Below are 20,738 nucleotides of genomic sequence, written 5' to 3'. Positions count from 1 at the left end.
TAAGGAGCATTGTGAGAGGTGGCTGAGGGGACCTTGGAGTGGCAGATGGGAAGAGGGCAGCTGTGCAGGGAATGAGAGAACAGAGTGGGGGCTGCTTGGTCATAGCTTTGTTTTGTGTCAATCTGAGCTGATCCTTTTGAAAGGAATCAGGTATTCCTGTCTCTATCTGACATTTCTTCAAAATGAACTGTGAAAACCAAATACTGGTGAAGGTAGGAGCTTTTGTGTTTTTGAAACTAAAAATTTGTTGATGGGTAGAAATAAGTTTATTGCTCTAATGTATTCAAGAGAGCTGTTGGGAGCTGATTGCCTGATGCAGTCCCTCTTCCTTGCAAAAGATGGGAACTTCCTCCAAAATACCAGTGCTCTGCAATGGCTGTAGAGCACTTACTAAATGTATCACAAGCTGAGTTCCCTAGTCTGCTTTATGGTTTATGATGAAAGAACATCAGGGGACAGGAGGTCTCTCCAGCTACTCTCAAGTTCACTGACAAGTCTTGGCATTGTTGATTGTGAATCCTAATTAAATGATGTCCATGGGGATGTGTGAGAGAACTGATGATGATCAGCATTTTCATCAGTGATGCAGGAATTGATATAGAATTGTGGATGAGCTGTAGACTGACAGGATGGTAAATAAAATTAATGCTACTGACAGTCTTGTAGAGTGCTTTGGGTCTTTTCCTTACTTGGACTGCTGCCAATGCAATGGGCTCTTAATGACCCAACTGGAGGGTTATGAGTCTCAGTACTGAAATTTCTGGCTTTCTGCATCAAGCCTGATGTTTGGAAAGAAATGGTTTAGAGAGCAATCTTGGGGAAACAGTGGGCAGGTAATTCAGCAAAGCTTCCCAGTGTCCTGCCTCACCCAGAAGGTGATGTGGGTGTAAAGAGTGAGGGTAGTCACTGGAACAGTTTGCTGCCTTTCCACCCAGCAGCATTCAGGAGAATGAACCTTGGCTTTAGTGCTTAAAAACTGAGCAAGGATGGAGACAGGAGCTGCTGAAACAATTTGGAAACAGAAGCTGAAGCAAACTCCATCTGTTTAGCTGACTGAAAAGAGACTGAAAGGAGACTATTGTCAATTATTCTCTCAAAGAGAAATTTTGACATAATAAGAGACACACATAATACAAATAGATGGCTGCAAAATAAACCCACACAGATTGAAATGAAATGTCCGAGTGTGTGAAGGTTTTTTTGGAGATTGACTACTGGAAGTTACCCAGGGGAGTGATGGATTCTCATATTTCTTGATGCCTTTTTAAACTATGGGTTTTTGTGATATATTATCCTTGGTGGGGGAGATCATTCTTGGCAATGTGAAATTGCAAGTGGAAGGAGTTGTGGTCTCCAGGTTGGTTTAGCCCCTGGGCTGTATGTCTGAGAGGCCCAGCTAGCACATCCATTTCAGTTCTGCTCTTCAGCCTGAAGTGTGGGTGAACAAATGCTTCCAATCAGCAGCATGTTGGTACCTGTGATTGCTTCAGTTTGTACTCCAAAGGCTTTAGTCCATCCTGTGTCTGTAAGTCACAGAACTCTTCTCTGTTCCTGTGGCTGGGGCTCAGCAGGAAGGTGGAAGCAGCACACATCAGCTCTTCCTCAGTGTGAACTGTAGCTCTCGTGAGCAGGAGAGTTCTGTGCAGTTGGTGGAACTTGTGCAACCTGCCCTTGTTAAAGGGGAATCTGTGCTAAGAAACACCGAGCAGATCTGTGACAGTGCGCAGAGCAGTGCATCTGATGGTTTTGGCAGAGGGCTGGCCAAACCATTGGAGGTTATGGGAGGGTCTCCTGTAAGCTGCTGGAATGAATCCCAGAAAGACCAGTGTGTCATCCAAGACCTGGTGGATATCTGTGTACCTGATGCTGTGGGCTCACACGATTAGTTAAAAGCTTGTTTGAGTCCCATGCACCCTGTGTGCTGAGGAAATGTTTTAATGACAGTGGAGAAACCTTCTACCTGGATGTCATGAAGTGATGGATGTAACAGAGGAAGACGAAAGCAAAAGTATGTGTTGGCACATTGCTGATTTTTTTTTTTTCCTCTGCCTTGTTAAACCATTAATCCTGGATACAAGCCACTTACTGCCTTGCCCACATTAATACCAAAGTTGAATGCTGCCAGCATGGTCCATATCTACTGCCAGACTTCTGCCTTTGAGGGGTCACTTGCATAGCAGTGCCACCGTAGCAGTCACAAAGTTGGCCCAAAACTAGAAACTTGTCCTGTCTCTTTTGAAGACTAAAGAAAGAAATGTCACTATGCAGTAGATGAACATTTGGACTTAAAATAACTGTTCTCCCCTTCTAGTTCTGCTCTAAATACCCTGTGCTGTGACTGGGTCACACCTCTCACAAAGAGCTTGCTCTCCAAGTGAGACTCCTGAGAAGCTCCAGGGACTTGGTGCCATGGAGGGCAGCTGTTCTGGCTGTGCTGGGACTGTCACAGAGGATGGGGAAGGACAGGAGGAAGAATGATGCCTTGAGCAAGGTGACATTGAGGAGTAGGAACAGCTAGGTGGAAGACAGGCATCTGCTCTCTTGGAGTGGCACATGGTGAAGGAGGAGGGGAAATAGTGAAAAATGCATTGTAATGATGCTGTGGAAACCCTGCACAGGATCGAGCTGGGCCAGCATGAAGCTATTAATAAAACAGCAGTGTCTCTCTCTCTCTGCCAAGTGCACCAGTGAGTGGAACCAAAAAAATGACTTTGGGTTAGTTTAGAAATGAGCAAGTGTTGGCATGCAGCAGCTGCCCAGGAGCGAGGCATGGACACCAGGCGAGAGGGTAGGATGTGATTATTGCTTTTATGCATCTGCAGTTCAGAGGTGAACTACAAAAAGGAAAGATGGATTGTTTTGCTAGTGATAAGCTCTGCTTTGAAAGTAATTTTTCGTCTCTTCTTGACAGAATATGTGTGCTGCTAGATGGGAGTTTGTTTTCTCACTGATATCTTGGCAGATATCTCCAGTGGATTTACAGTTTATGGGGTGTCACTGAGCAGGCAAACACTGTTCCTAATACCTGTGGGACTCTGGATTGTGGATGGCAACTGGATCTTCTGATCTTGCAGTGCTGCTTCTGTTTGACTTGATGTCTGATTGGCATTGCCAGCTTCAACATTCCCCAGTCCCTTCCTAAATTATCCTGTGGCATCTCCTCTTTTGAAGGTGCAGTAGGCTCCCTGCTTTACATTGTGCCTGCCTTGGTGCACGGGGGGTGGGGGGGGGGAATTCAGACATCCTCCTTCCCTCTGTGGAGGGGAAATAGAAAGATCCAGGGGATATGGGAAAGAGAAATGCCTGAACAGGTGAAACAGCTGAGTGCGCCAATATCCTCCTAATGGGCCTGGCCACACCCTGTGGCTGGGGGGAATGGGAGCAGTCCCTAAATGTGCTGCAAAACCTGATGCTGGAAAGGCAGTAATGTGCCAGCTGAGGCTCTGATGGAGGAAGAAGTGCTGGTTGCTATGGTTACTAAAGATATTAACCCTGTGGTGTTTGGACAGGCAAGGTTTAGTTAACTGTGCCACAGGCTGGGTAACTCTTTGGGAGCATGTGATGCTCTACCCTAAAAAGTTAGGAGTTGGTTTTCAGAATTTTCAGGAAAAGCCCATGTCCCAACTACATTTTTAAGTGTGCCCTGGTCCTTAGTGTGTCAGCAGCCTTCTTAGGGTGCAGGTGAGTTTTGGTAGCTCTTCTCTGTTGTGATGGTGATTGCCAACATTTCTCAGGGCAGGTTGCAGGTTTAAGTGGCCTAAGTCTGTCTCCAGCTTTAGTTCAAGGGTTAATCTTTACATTAAATGGACTCTGAATTACTCTTTAGTTTTTCTCCTAAAGAGAATGCTGAGCAAGCTTGGAAATCTGTTTTGTCTATTCTCTAATTTAAAATGACTGTCAGAATAAAGAACATGAAAATGTCTTCTAAGGTTTACTGCATGTGTCTGATCCTGATTTGTGTGTCTGGTCTCTGTTTTTGGTGTGTATTTGAGCCATAGCTGCTTCAAGAAGAGCTTCTGTTTGAACATAGCCTTTTCCCCTTGGCTTACTTATTTTGTCTTGTGAATTCTGTGAACATATGACTTGGTCACTATCATCATTAGCTCTCATTTTCCGTGGGGTGTAGAGTGCCCTAGAAATAAATAAATATGAGCAGAAAACCACAAATGGGAGAGTGTAGACTGGGGAAAGTGCTGATCTTAAAATCTGTCTTTTAGAAAAGAAAGCCCCTATTTACAGGATGCATTTAAAATGGAAGGAGTATTGCTTCAGAGATATTTGAGAGCCACAACACAGAGCTCCCCAGAACACAGGCAGCCTTCCTCAGACAGCATAGTGAAGCAGAGGATTTAGTATCATATGTGTCAGAAAAAGCTGGTTTTAAGTCTCTCCTCTCCATCATGCCCTAAATAGGGCCCTTGAAACAGTTGAAATCGCCAGATTTTTTTGAATCCATTCTCCCCTCCATCCTCTATTGTGACCTGGTTTGTGACTCCACAAAAGGTTGTGTTGATGCTCAGTAAAAGTGCAGCCACCTTTGCCAGGGATAGGAGAGTAGGAGCTGCTTAGGCTTTGCTACCAGAGAGAAAATAGTATTGTTGAACTCTTAGCTGAGCTTATACTTGGGGTTTTTTTGTGGTTGGCTAAGTGCTGGGGGAAGTTGGGAAGAAAGATGCATATGTATTGTGCCTTCTCCTCTTTGGGATTTTTCTGCTTGTTTGTGTCCAAGGTTTTACTTGTTGAGAAGTTGGTTTCCTTTCTTTTTCATAGTAGTAAAAGTGTGAGTACTGAAAAAAGAGCTGCTAGGTCTCTAAGGGGTAGACTTGAGGAGTTGTGATCATCTCCTGAAGGTACATGCTGACCTTTTGTTGCTCAAGTGAAGATAGCAAAAAAATGGACTTAGGTTTGTGCTGTTTGTGTATGCTCCTTACCTAGAAATATCAGTTTGTTGTCTGTTCCAGTGACAGCAAAAAGGATTAATGTAAAAGCAGAATTGGGTTTCTGTTTATCCCTAATCCAAATTTCATATTATGCAGCGAACCTGGCAGCTGCGATGCTTGGATGTAAATACAGTAGCTGAAGAATGCATCTCCATGAATTCAGAAATGAAAGAATTAGTGTTTAATTTAAGATCCTGCTTGAATTTAGCTGCAGAAATAATAGTCATGGCCACTTTCCCCAGCAGCTGCAGTTGCTGCAGAAAAGGCTCAAAAGATGAAGGTCAAGGAATGCAATTTTTCCTTTTAACTAAGGCAACTTTTGATTCTTAAAGTAGCAATATTATGAATAGCAAAAAGAAGATAACCAGCATTCAAAGGCTGTGGGTGTATTCCTGAAATGGCTGAGTTGCCTCAAACTTAGATGCAGTTTCCCCTTTGTTTGTCATCTGCTGTGCTAGTTGCTGTTGCAGCGCTGTGTGGAAATCTCAGAGCAGTTCTTTCATCATTATTGCTGCAGGTTGATATTTCTGGATCCTGAATGCATATTTAAATTAAGGTGAATTTTTAACCCTTTCACTGTAGTGGAGTCAGGAAAGCAATTTAGTTTCAGAAAAATAGGATGTGTATTTGGATGGATTGTAACAAAGGTACACTGGATTGCATTGTTGTTTTGTTTTGTTGTTTGGGTTGGGGTTTGTGTTTTTTTTTTTCCAAACCCCACAAACAAAAAGCCTGAAGAAGAGAATATGTTGGAGAGTATCCAGAAAAAGGATGTCTTATCTAAGGTAGCTGTGTTATCCTGGAGGAATTTTTGCTGCTGTGCTGAGAGGGGGGAGGTAGTCACCAGTTTCTTCATGTGCCTTGTTCTCTCCTGCCACCTGTTTGTTCCTCTATTTCACTGCAGTGTGATCCAGGCCTTCTCCAAACGTGTCAGGATGACCCACTTTGAAAATGCCGGCTGCCACTGCTGTGGGATTGAACCGGTGCTGGCGCTCGGAAGAAGATTTTTTCCTACCAGAAGTTTAGAGACAGGATGACGTGGATGTAATGGAGTGATGATAGCTGTGTTAAGAGTTACCCTGGCAGCAAGCCTTGATCTGAAATACGTTTGAGAGCAGCCTTAGCCAGCCCGATCGGCGCTGCATGAGTTGTAGGACCAGTATGACAAGAACTAGGAGGTTGCAGCTGCTTCACTCTGCTCGGCCCAGCCCTGGGACGAGATGAGTGTGCTCCAGTCTTGCTGGGAATGGTAGGGTTGGGGCATTCTAGAGGACTAGGTTGTTTTTTCTGGTCTCTTATGGTAGCTGTGAGCAAAAAATAGGAAGGGTCATGAGCTGAGGGTAACTTTCTATATTCTTATTTTAAATTTTTTTCCTTAGAGTGAAGTTAGTCAGCAAGTATGTATTTATAGGTATATGATGGAAGCTGTGCACAGGCAGGGAGGAGCTCCTGTGGGAGATGTCTCCGTGGAGGAATGCTTGAGGAGTTGTAACAGCTCGCTATGATGAGTTCATACGCTGCCAAGTGTGACCTTTACAGACCTGCTAGTGCAGGAGGCAAAGCAGCATGGCTTTGTCCAGTACATGTGCCAGAGCTTCCCTCATTGTTAGGTGTTTGCTGTGGTATTATTATTTGCTCTAATTAGGAACCACTCCTACTACTTAATTTTCCTGTACTCTTACTTTTGCACTCTACGTTGTTACTTCCCTGTTCATGTGATTCTTGTGCAGGTTCAAACTGTGGTAGAGTTGTAGTGCATTTTCTAGCCCTGCAAGGATTAGTGGTAATATATATACATAATAATTTCTCAGTAAGGACTGGGTTTCTAACTCCTGACCAAAAGCCGTGATAACACACCACTGATATTCGAGGATCTATTTAATAACATTGGTTTATCATAGGCTTTTCTACAGAGTGTCTAAGATCAGGCTTGAGGGCTGAGAGCCTGCATGTAATCAAAGGTTTAGCATGGGCTGTATGAATCTGTAACTTGATTTTTTTTTTCTAAATTAACTTAATTTGACAGCTATTTTAAAACCTTAATATCTGTCAACATAACACTGCTGCTTTGGTTTAGAGGCTACTGCAAGGATGATGTAAGCCAAGATCTGGCTGTGGAACCTTGCTGTCTTTCTCTGTGGACTTCTTGGAGAGGTCAGACACATCTTTGCACCTCTTCTGCTTCTAAGCCTATAGGAAGTAGATAAGTGCAAGAATGGATGCACTGAGTGTTAGTGTCTCCCAAAGGCTGACCTGTCTGTACTGGGGTGATCCACATCTGCTGTGGGCAGTAATGGTGTGACTCAGACTTGTCTCCTTCCTCTCGCTGACTGCTGGCTTGCCCGATGCTTCCTTTTTGCCCAAGTGACATCCCTCAAAGAGGTAGCCAGGGGACAAATTGATCATTTCTTTTGCTTTTGTGTCCCATGTAAAGGGAGTCAGCATGGCTCCTCCTTTCTTGTCACAGCCTTATTATCAGTAACAGTAATAATGAGCTGTAATTTAACCTGATGGCTATTCTGCTCCCGCATACCCCTTGTGCACAAAGACCCTGTGTTGTGGGGAAGTAGAGTTACACATGCTGTTCAGGAAACCTGGCTCTGATACAGGGCTCTCATTAGTCTGCATTCCTACAACAGCAGAGAATATAGTAGTTCTGGGTTTTACGAGCTTTCAAAATCTCCGAGGTTGGAAAATGGACCTTGTGGAAGGTTTCACCCTCTTTAGAATGTTTTCAGTCTGGATATTCCTTGGTGGCTTCTGAAGCTTGTTGGCAACAGGTTACTCAATAAAGCTTTATGGTATTCTCGCTGACTGTTTGCAGATCAAGAATTTCAACCTATAAAACATGACATAGATGAAGAGCTGAGAATGTTTCTGGGCATGGTACTGAAGCCTTGTATTGGATTGCTTGTAACCTGACTCTGTGGTCTCCCATACTGATTCTGTCATTAGTGTGTTAAATTGGTGTGTTGTTGTTGGTTTTGTTTGTTTTTTAAATTAGCAAATATGACTTTTGGAAAGCATTCACTGGATCAGGCATTCTCAAGGAGTGAACATGATAATTTCTCTACAAAAATCTGTGCAAAGGAGGTTTCTTATAACCCAAGTTAGAATCCCCTGCACTGAACAGTATGATGATTTTTTTTTTTTAATAATCTACCTCTCAAAACTGTATTGATAATGTTGCTGCTTGAGTCGCTTGGGTGTGTTGCTGCCTGTAGTTGAAGTGTATAATCCAAGGCTGTAACCTCCCAGCAGAGTGAACTCAAGCCATGGTTTGACAGCAGAATAAATCTGGCTTTAGGGCTTCTCAGACTGAATTGAGAGCACTGTACTGAATAATGCAAAAAGCTATTCTGCCATTAACTCTCTTTGTTGTTTAGGTGTTTGCTGTGTGCATCTATCCTGTCTGTAACTTCTCTTTCTGTCTTGAAAGGTTGTACATGGGAATGAGTGTTTTCTCCTTGCCAGAAGCTAATATGTGCTGGGTTTCTGTTCTCACATGGGCTTTAAACCCAATATCAATTGCTCTGATAATTACATTTAATACAGTCCAGTGTCTGTGTCTGATTTAGGATCAGGCTTGCAGAGCCAAATGATAGCCATGCTCAGATTCCATATGGTCACAGTTTAGGTCCCATGGTTATCCCATTTGGCACTTCCTGTTCTTTGCTACGCCCCAAAGACAGTTACTGTCCCTCTTTGTTACTGCCCTGTCAGATCTCTCTCATCCTTTTCTGTCATACATCTGGCAACATCTGGGTTTGTGGTGCCCAGGGCTCTGTAGATATTTAAACCTGTGCCATCCCTCCAGTAAAGTGGTGTTCAGTTTGCTGTGGTATGGCAGAGCAAATTTCTGACTGAAGGTTGAATGGGGTGGATGTATAAGAATCAGTCTTTCTTCCCGAAGGATCCTCTGTGACTGTCCTTACCATGGGCATCCACATGGCCTTTCTGAAGGAGAACAGCAGCAGCATAGAGCATCAGCTGTCTCGCTTTCTTTATGGCAGTCTTCATTAACACACTGCCCTGTTGTATATCACAGTGTGTGGAGACTTTCCATGGTATGATGGTGTCAGCAGAGGGTGCAGCCTCAGCAGGGAACATAATGTTGGTAAAGGCTTTAAAAGTTATATGTGTACTTAATAAAAGGCCTTTCCTGGTAAAGAGTTTAATATAGTTTTGACAAGCCACAAAAATGATGCTAATTTGTCGGTACAGCAGTGTCTGTAGTACAGCCTTCTATCTGGTGTAGCAAAAACTAAAGGCAGATGAGTGGTGTCTTTAACCATCACTGAGGTTTCAACTTTGAACTTGTCCTTAGATGCAGGCTGTGCAAAGAGCAGTGTTAAAAATAATAAAAAAAGAAGTAGGAAATACAGTGTTTCTTTTTAGTTTATTAGTGTGCACTGCTTGGGAACTGATTGCCTTTGTGTGACAAAGGAAACTCTCAGTAGGTATTAGGGCTTTAAAGGGATAAATCTCCCAGCAGTGGGGCACTCTATTTTATTCCTTGATTTATTCTCAGGCTGCAGTTTCTGTGCTCCAGGTGTGGTTCTGTGAACAGCTTTTTCCTCACCAGTGCAAGTTTATGTAGACCTGTTCCTACCTGCCTGCTCATCCCTGCCAGTGTGCTGTGCTGGGGCAAGGAATGAGTCGTACTTTCGGCTTGAGCCAGTCTCATTCCTCGCTGAAACTAGGAGGGCTCATCTCTTCTCAGGCTTGTGTAACATCTCAACAAAAGGGATTTTTATATGGTGCACAACCGTATAAAACTTGAATAGCTTTCCACTTTGAATAGCTTGAGTATGAATAGCTTTCCACTTTGGTAGTGGTCAGTGCCTTGAGTGGCTCCAGAGCTGGTACAGAACATGGGGGTGGCCTGTGTGGATAGGGCTGGTGACAGGACAGTCCAGGACTGCCCCTCCTAGGAATATCTCTGTACTCTCAGCCACCACTCCATGCTTGTATGCCTTTAATTGCATGCTTGGGTGAGGAAACTGATGTGCTAGGAAAGAGTTTTCCAGAGGAACATTTTGTCAGTCTGCTTCCCTGGGATTCCAGGCAGGTACTTGGGCTCACAAGTGGAAAGAGGTGGATGGAGGATAGGGATGCTTAGTCTGGTCCTGCTGCCATAGGAGACTTTTAATGAAGTGACACTCTATGGTCCATGGTACAAGGACATGGTACATGGACAAGAGATGATACAAGTAAAATCTGAGCAACAGAGAGGCAAGTGAGTGGGAGGTTGATAGATACTGCGGAGTCCCATGACTCAGGTTACCGTACCCTGATGCAGCATATTTTCTTTTAGTCCTATTCAAGTAAGCTTCCCCAGGTAAGGCATAAGTCTTCCTTTGCCTTGCAATTGCATCCAGTCTTTATCCTCACCTGCTGCAGATGCAGTGGAGTTGAAGCCTAAATCCTTTTGTGGCTTTCAGTTGTGAAGTGGTTTTTTAAGTAGCCTTTGTGTCTGTGTAAGTAGCGCTCTCTGTTTCTAGAAGCAGTGTTAAAGGAGGCTGTGTGTGCCTGCCCGGGTGGGTCAGCACAGGACACAAAACACCTCTGTGCTCTCTCTCCCTCCCACTCTTGTCCTGCCTGTTACATCACATCTTACCAAGAAGAGGAAATAGCTTTTCCAAGGCATAAGAACCTTTTGAATAGAAACATAGAATAATTAAGGTTAGAACGACCTCTAAGATCAGGTGGGGTTTAGTTTCTTTTAAGTTTTGTTCAGGATTTTTGCCTGCTTGCCCTGCTTCCAGTTGCACCTAACTTCAGCGAGACAGCTGAGCAGACTCATATGCTTTTGGCAGCTCTCTTTCCCGAGAAGGGACCACGAGGTGGCAGGAGTGTTCCACCGGTGCCGCCAGGGCCGCGGGACGGCAATGCAGCTGCTCGTTTTTATAGGCGAGGCGAAAACTGTGTTCGGTTGTTTGCGTACCGTCATAATTGTGTTTTGGAATTTGGAAAAGTTTCACGTGTGTGTGTCTACACGTCCTTGTTTTCTTTATATAGTATTAATTTATTTTAGGTCTTGACTCTCTCTCCCTTTTTTTTTTTTCCCTTTTATTTTTTTCCCTATTCTCAAGGGAGATGGAGGGGAAGGGAAGATGTATAGCAACATCCAGAATTCCTTGCAGGTTCCAGCATTGATCAAACCCTGTGAAGCACATTACTGAGGCTGCAAAGGATGTTGCTTTTGTCCTCATTTCACCCTGTTCTGTCAGGGGATTGCATCACGTAATATGCAAAGTGTTCAGAGCTCCTGCAGTACCCTAGTAATAGGGGTGAACTAAGGTTGCAGCAACAGCTCTACCTCTGCATTCCTGTTGCTTTCTATAGGCTTTAGCACACTTGCTCATGCTGCAAAACTGCCTTGGGGTCACTGAGTCTGCTGAACACAATGTGATTCTTGTGAGCTGATTGAGAAGCAATTTGGGTGGGGGGGGAGAAATTCTCCAGAAGGACCCACTCAGAGAGATCATAATGTGATCAAATGGTGATGAGGGGAGTCATTATTTTCAGGCATTTCTCTTTTCAGAATTCTCCCGCCCTCCTGAAATAAGTGCTCGTGTTTTACGTCTCAATTCACTGTTCAAGGATGTGGGACTGAAAATCAGCAGTGCAGTTGTTTGCTCTTGTTCCTCCTTCCCTGTCTCAGCCAAGAGGGTCTGTTTTCCTTTGCCTCTGGTGAGGAAGTTTTGCAGGGAGGTGGTTAGCAAAAGGCAAGCCTTTATAAGAAAGCTGTCAGGGAATGAGAACACAAACTTCAGGGGGTTAAGGGGGCACCATTTTGGTCGAACTCCCCTCTCGAGAGGGCAGGGGGGGTAGAAGCATCTTTCTGTGCTTCCTTTGCCACTCCCTTCAATTCCCCTTATCTCTTTGGCTGTCTTAGTGCTACACTCAGGGTCCTTCAGTCATCTGTTATTCGGGAGACAGGTTTTAGCATCTCAGCACTCTGTGCCCCTCTTTTCTGGTGACAGTGTGTATGTGAGGCTCTGTTCCCTTTGCATCCCTGCCTCTTGTGCTACTCCTGCCTTCCTGAGCATGACTGGCTTGTAGGAAGGGGCTCTTTGGGCCAGTGCTCTCTCCATTTTGGGTGTGGACAGAGTGATCCTGCTCACCCCAACACAGCTAAAATGCATGTCAGAGAAGAAATGTAGCCAAGTAGGTGAAGAAACACAGTTTATGATTCTCTTCTCTGTCCCTCCCCCCATCTGGTTTCCAGTAGCAACAAGAGCCTTCACAGGAGCAATGCATCTCCTGTGTCACACAACTGTCTCAATTCAAGTATATTGTATTTTTGGTCTGGTCTGTGTTGAAACATCTTTCTGGCATAGGGAAGGGAGTTGGATGGGAGGTTAGGATACTCTTATCTACCCTGTTTGGGGAAAAGTTATGCTGGTGGGAAGAGTGCTTTGTAGTTTATTTATGCTGGGGAAATGGGCTGAGGTTGCTCTGCTGCTCTTGCTTGTTCTCTTCTGGAAAGCAGCTCAGAGCTGTGCTGGCAAGCTGTCTCTTCTGGTGTAAGCAGGGCTCTGCCCCAGGCTCCTCTGACTCTGAACTGTGATGTCTAAACAGATTGCTGGGTTACACACCGAGCGTGACTGAATGCCACTGAAATGCAGTGAGCAGAAATTCACGTGCCCACTTCCCTGTGCTTGCTAGAGGTGCGGAGGGAAGGCAGAGATGGAAGAGGACACTTCTTTATCTGGTGTGGCATGTAAAGCATTGAGCTTGTGGCAATTCCAGGCTCTGCTGGTATGGGAAACCAAAGGGATCCTGTGACTCAGCTGGTGCCATGCTCTTTCTTACTTACTTCATATGGAGGGGGAAGGTAAAGAAAGAGCAATCGGAAGGATTGCTCAAGTGACTGTCATTCCTCTCGGATGGTGCAAGCATCAAAGTGAGTGAGCTCACAGCCAAGAAATGACAAGCAAAAAGGGTTAGATTGGCAGTAAGCAGGCAGGAAACAAGCCAAGAGGAGAGTACAGTGGTGTACTCCTTGTCCATCCTTCACCCACAAATGCTCTTTTAATGTTTAGGAGTTGTATTGCTGAATGCTCATGGTCGGTTTACTGCCTTATTGCCTTTTTCTTTTTCTTCTTTTCTTTTCCTCCACTGTAACAATGAGATATAATACTGAGGTGTTACAGGACCTACCGTGACAGTAAAAACATCTTTTCCTGAAAGCTTACTTTCATGGTGTCTAATCACTCATAACTGACTGTTTGGCTCGGTGGTGTATTGACTAGTTTGAAGAGGAATCCTACTGATACATGGTGACCTTGCTAGTATTCTTGCTTAGTTAGGACAGAAAATGCTGCAATGATTTTTTTGGGAGCAAGTATGTTTTCATTACTTAACATCAGGCATAAGAAAGATAATACGCTGGAAAGGAGAACAACCTCATCTCTTCTCTGTATATATTAAAGGATAAGATGCTGAAGGCAAACGAGGAGCTGTAGATCTTTCCACGTTGAATGCAAGGTAGTTAATGCAGTGATACTTAGCATTCAGGAGCTTAATTCAGTCTTGGACTTGAGAGAATTCAGCTCCTTTCCCTCCTCCTTCCTTCACGTCCTGCTTAGACAAAATATATAACACTTCATGTGTAATACCTTTTTTTTAAAGGAAGCAGAGAGCATTTAGCTGAACTACAGGGAAATGCTACACATAGGGTTTCCTGATAGCCTTTATTCTTGATGTGATTTTATAACTCTGGAAGTTGCTGTTCTGCCCCTATCCTACTGATGTTCCCCTGCCCCTTTTGGCATGTGGAGAGAAGGGATGGTGTGAATATGAGGCAGTTCCCTTCTCTGTCTCTGTTTACTGTGTGTCTCTTCTGGATTATGGTCTCTGCTTGGGATGTGGTTTTGCAAGTTGGTTTTTTTTCCTGTGGTGAAGCTGATTTTCAAGGTTCATACTAGGCACTGGTAACCCTCAGGATGTTCTGTTAGGTACTGGAGCAAATTGAGCCTAGGAAGTTGGTCATTGTCCCAAGCACCTCCACTGCCTTTGCAACTGTTTTATTATATTTCCTTTGTGCAAGAAAAGGTTGTTTGCAAGAAGGGTTGGTTTTATCCCAGTTCAACACAGTTCTTAGAAGTATTTTGTTGATTTAGAGAGAGAGAGATGCATTTGTGTTGTAGCAGTGCATTTGAGTGGTTGTGGCTAGACCTTTTTCCAACAGGCTAATAAAACTTTTACTGAATGGATCTGGAACATGGAGCAATGAACAAGTTTTTCAGCCTGTTGGGAGTTGCCGTTGTGTGCAGGTGGGAGCTTGGAAGGACAAGAACCTCGTGGAATGTCCTTGCTAATGTGGAACTGTTCTGTGCCTGTGTTTACAACATGCTCTGCCTCAACATATGACTGTATCAACATTCTCATGGACTTTTACAGGGCACTTAACAAGGCCCTCTTTTCCAACACCTTTTTGTGAAAACGAACACAATTTTTTTTGTACTTTTCCTGTCCAGATGAAGGTCTGTGATTACTATCATGTCATACTGGCTAGTCTAAAGATGGGATGTCTATTTAGGTACCTAGATCTAAATTCTTATTAATGACAAGTTGAAAATAAGAGGCTAGTACTTTTCTGCTGTTTGTTTTCTGATTTATCCTTTCTATTTTCCCAGTACCTTTTGAGTTTATAGCTTAGTTTAATAAGCTGAAGGAATAATTGAGGACTGTCGCAGCTTGAACGAGAAGCTTTAAAGAATGCCATACAATTCCATAAGAGTGTTTATAAAGGTAGAAAAGATGCGAGAAACACATTTGAGAGGTGAAGTTAATCATGTTGTCCAGACTGTGGGAAATGTGGCTTCCTTAGCTGTTGTGTGCACAGAAGCATTTCCTTGCTATGTGTGCTCTCCATGAGTCTTGTGCTCAGCACTGGAATTTCCTTTCATCCCTCCCTGGGTATCTGTAGAAAAATAAGAGGGAATGATTTTTGAGTTGTGACTCATTGTGAAGTCCAAATTTTGTAGAAGGATGAAAACTTTGACTGTGTGTATCAGTTTTAGGGTACTAGCATGTTGTTGGGATCATACAGACAACCACTGCTTCTAGCATCTTCCACTCTGCTAGGTGAAGCAGAAGTCTCACCTTTTAGATTAATTTTCTGTTTTCAAGAGTGTTAATTATCATTATAGTGTGGTTAATAATGATCAGGCACAAGGGCGCAGACTTCAGAACAGCACTGCTACTAACTTTGATCCATTCCTCTCAAATGGGTGCTGTTGGACATAACGTGGGCTCAGTCACTCTGAGTGAAACACATTTGGATTTAGTCCTGTCTATACAAAATACAACTTCTCAGTGCTCGTTCACATTGTAAAGATTAAAAGCTCGTGGGGCATAATAATACAAGAGTGTGGGGTTTGGTCCAAGATGAAAACTTCTGAGACCTAAGAATTGAAAAAAAAATTCTCCAAGATATCTGCACTGATTGTACCACACTAGGATTCTGGCAGTGTTGGAAGGTATGGATTGTGTTCTGGGGGTGTTTTTCCTAACGAGAACAACTACTTTGGGGCTATTAAAAAAATCACCACCAATGAACTGATAAAAAACCCGCCACAAAATGAACACACTCCCCAAAAAGCAGCTGACACCGTCACGTCTACAGTTTTGATGAACAAGTTCTGAAATACTATAGGCTGTGTTTCAGAAGTACTGGAACTGGATTGGATATCATGGGCCATTTAAGGAAAATACTTTGTCTTGTGGCTTGGTTTTTTTGTTTCCTTATGTTCCTGAATTGTTGAAAACAGTAGCTGTTCATGAGAGTTCTCTGTGGAGGACTGAAGTTGGAGCTGCAGATCTGGGTTTTAGACTGGGGAAAGGAAGATGAGATGAGATCATTATATGAAATGCACTTACACCTTCTCTTTGTTTTTCAGTGGATGAATATATTGCCATTGCTAAAGAGAAGCATGGATACAATATGGAGCAGGTAATAGCCCTATGAATACTTAAAAATATTTTTCAGAAAGTATTCAAACATGACTTTAAGTGACTGCCTAGAACTGCTTCTTTCTTTCTGTATCTTCTATGTTTTCTCCTCCACCACTTGTCCCATAACTGACTGTTCCTAATAGTAGCCTGTGGATACAGAGTTCACACCAGGTTTTACATCCAGAGTCAAAAGAAGAAAAACAAAACCGTTATAATTTCTAATGGAGTCTGACCATGAGTATTATGGTTCCTCTGGTGACTGCTTCTTGAGCACTTTCAGAACCCCTAAACAATGTTTAAAAGATTGGGTTATCTTTGGACAGCTGCCTGATTGCACTGCAGTTTCCAGCTGACTGCTCCATCTCTGCTTCATGGATGTCTTGGCAGTTATTAATGAGCTATTGAGCCATCATGTGCTTTTCTGAGGCAAACCAATACCCACAGTTATTTACCTTAAAACTGTGCTGCAAATCATTTTGCATTTTACAGATGAGCACCTTGTCTGTCAGTGCAGTAAACAGGGGATGACTTTGCCAGCAGCCACTGACCTTAGCCAGTACCTCTAACCTAGGGATGGAAATCCTGGTCTGAGGAACAGACCTCTCCTTTATTCCCTGTGGTCTAGGATTGTGTACTAATCTTTCCTGTGTTAACTGACAATGATTTCAAAACTTGCTGGGGAGATGAGTAGATCTGTCCCTGGGAAACATTTCAGAATTCTGTGGAGTTTCCTCATGCACTAATACTTGCTCGGAAAGGGAAGGCAGGGAATCTCATGACTTACTGTATTGGCAAATCACATACTGTCTCTACAAGTACAAAAACTTCAAAGTTTATGAAATTGTTCCGACAGAGGCTGTGAGCATAGAAACAAATGGTTGGGATGAGCAATGGCTTCTGTGTAAATGCTTCTGCTGTCATCCTTGAGTCAGTTTTAGTGGTTGATACTCATGCTTAGAAAGACTTCTTGCTGAACAAGGAGACTGAAGTTGAGATAGCCAGCAAAATTTCCAGCAAAACAGGAATGATCAAACTTGATAACTGTAGTTTCTAAGAGCAGAAAACAGCAATAAAATGAACCTGAAGGCATCAAAATGTGTGAATTTGAAATGAAAATAAAGATGGTAACTCTCTTCAGCTGATATTGGTATACCCAACTATTGGTTATTGTGGATAACATTTCCCAAGAGAGGTGGTCTTGGAACAGTGGAAATGGGTTTCGTTATTTTAGTGGAGAAGTGTTGTTTGGAAAGTAAAGACTGATACAGACTACTGATAAAAATGAAGATTGAGATTTTTTTAAAAAAAGCCCACTGAATTCTTGTGGTTTGAAAAACTTAAATTTAGCTATCAGAGATTTCCATCAATTTGAATGTTGAAAATATAGACATCCCTCTCATTCCTTGGAGTCCTTTTCTCCATTTTTCTCTCCCCCTCTGTGTACAGAATGTGCATGACTTGCCACATCAGAGTGTAAAATGGCTGAGCAGCTTGTAAAAGTGTCCCTGCTCCTAAAAATTTTCTCATTCCTTCTGTAGCGCTCTCACATAGTACTCTGGAGTTAAACGTGTTTCCCAGGTCCTTTGGGATTTGTTAGAGAGCTGTGCTAAGCATTTTCAGGAAATAACTGGAGAGAATCTAGCTTGTGTTGCTCTGGAAGGCATGCATTCATTCTGTATTACAGGGACAAGTGTCAAGGCTTTCAAATCAGAATGATTATTTGTGTCACCAAGGGAAACTCTGTCTTCAGCAGGTATCATCAGAGTTGCTGTTGGCTGGGTAACTGGAGAAGCTGCTACAGACTCCCTGGAAGCCAGTAAAAGCTCACTTTAGCAATTGGCCACTGTCTCTGGGCTTCACTGGCCAAGGCAGCTCTCTCCCACACATGCATTCCCCTGACAGCTGGTCACTTTGCTCTTCTGTCCAGGTGGCTTGGCTAGCAGTCATCATACAGAGATTGCCTTTTCTCCACCTGTGCCCACTGCCCAAAACATCCTTTTAAAGGCTGAGGCATGCCAGTCTGCTGAAGGGTGTGGGAGCTGCTGGCAGGATGCTGGGGTGTGTGCTGGCTGGTGCTCCTCTGCCCAGCAGTGTTCCTGTCCAGCTGCCCAATCTGGGCCAGCCCGGCTCCCATCCCTGTCCTTTCACTCGCCTTGCCCGTGGCTGAATGCCCTGCTGCTGGCTCTGCTGCTGTTGGATGATGGCTGGAGGCTCAGGACTGTGCTGGTGGGAGGCTCTGCAGGCAAAGGGCAGGCTTCCCACAGGCCAGTGAGCTTTGGCAGGGCAGGCGCTTCAGCTGGTGGTGCAGACAGCTGTGGGTGGTTGTGCTCAGCTGTAGTAGTCGCAGACTTCTAGAAGCAGCACAATCTGGATGTGACCTGGGCTTTCCTGCCAGCCTTTGTCAAACACCCTTGGACAAAGGAGCCTGGGAAGGCCCTGTGCCCACCTGTGTACAAGTGCAGAGTTCTTCCAGGGCAGCATAGGTGGAAGAGGAATACTGATCTCCTGTTAAATAAGCCTGTGAGAAAAATCTTTTTGTTTACCTCTTGCTTTATGTAAGGATCTCTCCCCTCAGTTCTCACTAACACCTCAGTGCTTTTAATGCTACTCTTCCCTCCCAAAATGTCCTGCTCCTTGTTTATCCCTTCATAAGGATGTCAGGTAGATCTCAAATTTGAAGCTGAAGGAGCTTGTCAGGGGAGAGAAAACTCAGTCTTTCATGACTGCAAAATAGTTTCTTTGACCTCCATCCTTGCCAGAATGGCTGTGTGACTTCTGTGACATCTCGAGTGCCTGTGCTGCAACTGAGATTACTACTTGTTCTGCACGGTGTCAAAAGGGAGGAGAAGGTGTCTGGGTCGCACTGAGAGCCCAGTAAGATCTGGGCAAGATCTTAAAAACACTAACATTTATATGCATGCTCTCTGCAGAATCTCAGGGGTGTGAAATCCCATAAAGGAACTGCTTCTTTTGCATAGCAAAGCGTAATGGGGAAACCCCTATTTTGGAGGGATTTTGTTAATGCTGGGCGGCCAGGGTGAAACTGGCTGTGAAACAAGATGAGGGTAACTATGGCTGTGAAACCTGAGCTGAGTTTGCATATGATGAGCAGGTTACTCTTATGTTTTACTCGGCATGTTAGGGATTGTTTTCACTTCATGGCAATTGTGAAAGGCTGGTTTTTAGCTCTGCAGTCAGGCCTTCCGAAAATGACTCGCAGTGGTTGCTGACATGCCAGAGGTAGAGTTGTGTCCTAACACACAGGGGCTGTGGACCTCTGGGAGAGGGAGGCTGCACATGAGTGTCTCAGAGACAGCAGAATGGGAATGGTTTGCAGGTGGTGAAGCACAGTACAGGCACTTTGTCTTTGTAACTGAGAAGCAGAGACTGCAACAGCAAAATGACGCGCCTCTCAAGGGAGCAAAAGAATAGTCCCCAGAATGAGTGAGATTTATTCCTCCTTCGGACCAGGGACTTCTTACCACCCAGTCAAGGTGATGCAAATTCTCAGCCTTTCCTTCTTCCAGTTATTGTTTCATTTTCTTCCCCTTCTCCCCTTCCCCTTTAGAAAGAACCCCGTAAACAATTACAGCAACCCCCAGTCAACTAAGCCATCCTTCTAATTGCCAGGAAATGGAGTCCAGCGCTGGAAGGAAGCTGCCTTTCATCCAGTCTTTTTTAGGTAGACTTCCCAATCCTTTGCTCAGCTTGTCTGTGCATATCATGATCAGTAAAGCTGAAGTAATTTTTAAGTTTTTTCTCCCTCCTTTCTGTTGCAAATCTTTTATTACATGATGACCTGTGTGGTTTTGATAAACTTCAGGCTAGTCTTCACAGCCTGTCTTGGGTGCAGATTCCAGGTTTCTTGCATTCAGAAAAGCATCTGATGTAGCTGAGAATTAAAATTATGTCTAATGTGTTGCCTGAGAAAAACGTTGTAGCTCTGCCTTTCCATTTTCCAGTAATGTTTCTTTTGATTACAGTTGTCACCTTGGTGTCTGTATTATTTCTAGGCTCTTGGGATGCTGTTTTGGCACAAGCACAACATCGAGAAGTCTTTGGCAGATCTGCCAAACTTCACTCCATTCCCAGATGAGTGGACAGTGGAAGACAAGGTCTTGTTTGAACAGGCCTTCAGTTTCCATGGGAAAACCTTTCACAGGATCCAGCAGATGGTAAGTGGTGTTGCAGGAATGGAAAAGCAGAACAGACTGTTGTCTTCAGTGCTGTTTGTGCTGAATGTGTGTCTAATGCTCTTGAGAGAGAACAGGCCAAAGGGGATGTTAGAGGGAAAATGCTACCATGAATAGAAAGAAACAATATTCCAAGAATTTCTGTAGAAGTGTTTTCCTCAAGTGCTTTACTTGTTCAGGATAAACTATGGCTGTGTGAATTTTTTTTGGTTGGAAATTACAGTTTTCAGTCCCTTGTGTGCTATGATAGTGTTTGTCTCAGCTGGAGTTCAGGCATGGTCTGTACACATATGCCCACACATATGCAGTAAAAATCATCTCTGTGCAAAGTTGATTTCCTTTCTTACAGCCTGATTTTTAGGAATTAATTTTATTGAATGATGAAGTCTGTGCTTAATGTGATTTGAGACCGCGAACGGATGCTGTGATGAAGGTTTATACATCCTTGCAAGCTTCAGTCATTTGCTTTTGGTTGCTAATGGTACTGTTTTAAACATATGATTGAAAACTTCAATGATGGGTTTCTGCCTTAAAGAAAAGTGCTAGGGAGTGTGCAATTTTCTTTTGAAAGAGGGAGAGGATGGGTTGTAAACATTTTTATTAATTGCATCTTGAGAGTGTCTTCAAGTGGTTCATC

At 43.7% G+C, this 20,738-nt stretch overlaps 1 protein-coding gene across 1 annotated transcript in view; it reads left to right on the top strand.

The window, feature by feature from the left end:
- The window catches only part of RCOR1 (REST corepressor 1), an 82,769-nt gene that overhangs the window by 43,072 nt on the left and 18,959 nt on the right, over positions 1–20,738 (top strand). Inside the window, exons 4-5 of the mRNA XM_066321758.1 lie at positions 15,854–15,906; positions 19,922–20,083. Coding sequence (XP_066177855.1) covers positions 15,854–15,906; positions 19,922–20,083 — 215 coding nt within the window. The remainder of the gene's footprint in view (positions 1–15,853; positions 15,907–19,921; positions 20,084–20,738) is intronic.

The sequence above is a fragment of the Sylvia atricapilla genome, chromosome 6 (assembly GCF_009819655.1).
Source record: "Sylvia atricapilla isolate bSylAtr1 chromosome 6, bSylAtr1.pri, whole genome shotgun sequence".
NCBI classification, from domain to species: domain Eukaryota; kingdom Metazoa; phylum Chordata; class Aves; order Passeriformes; family Sylviidae; genus Sylvia; species Sylvia atricapilla.
The sequence above is the reverse complement of the archived record's forward strand: the minus strand, read 5'-3'. Positions and strand labels throughout refer to the sequence as shown.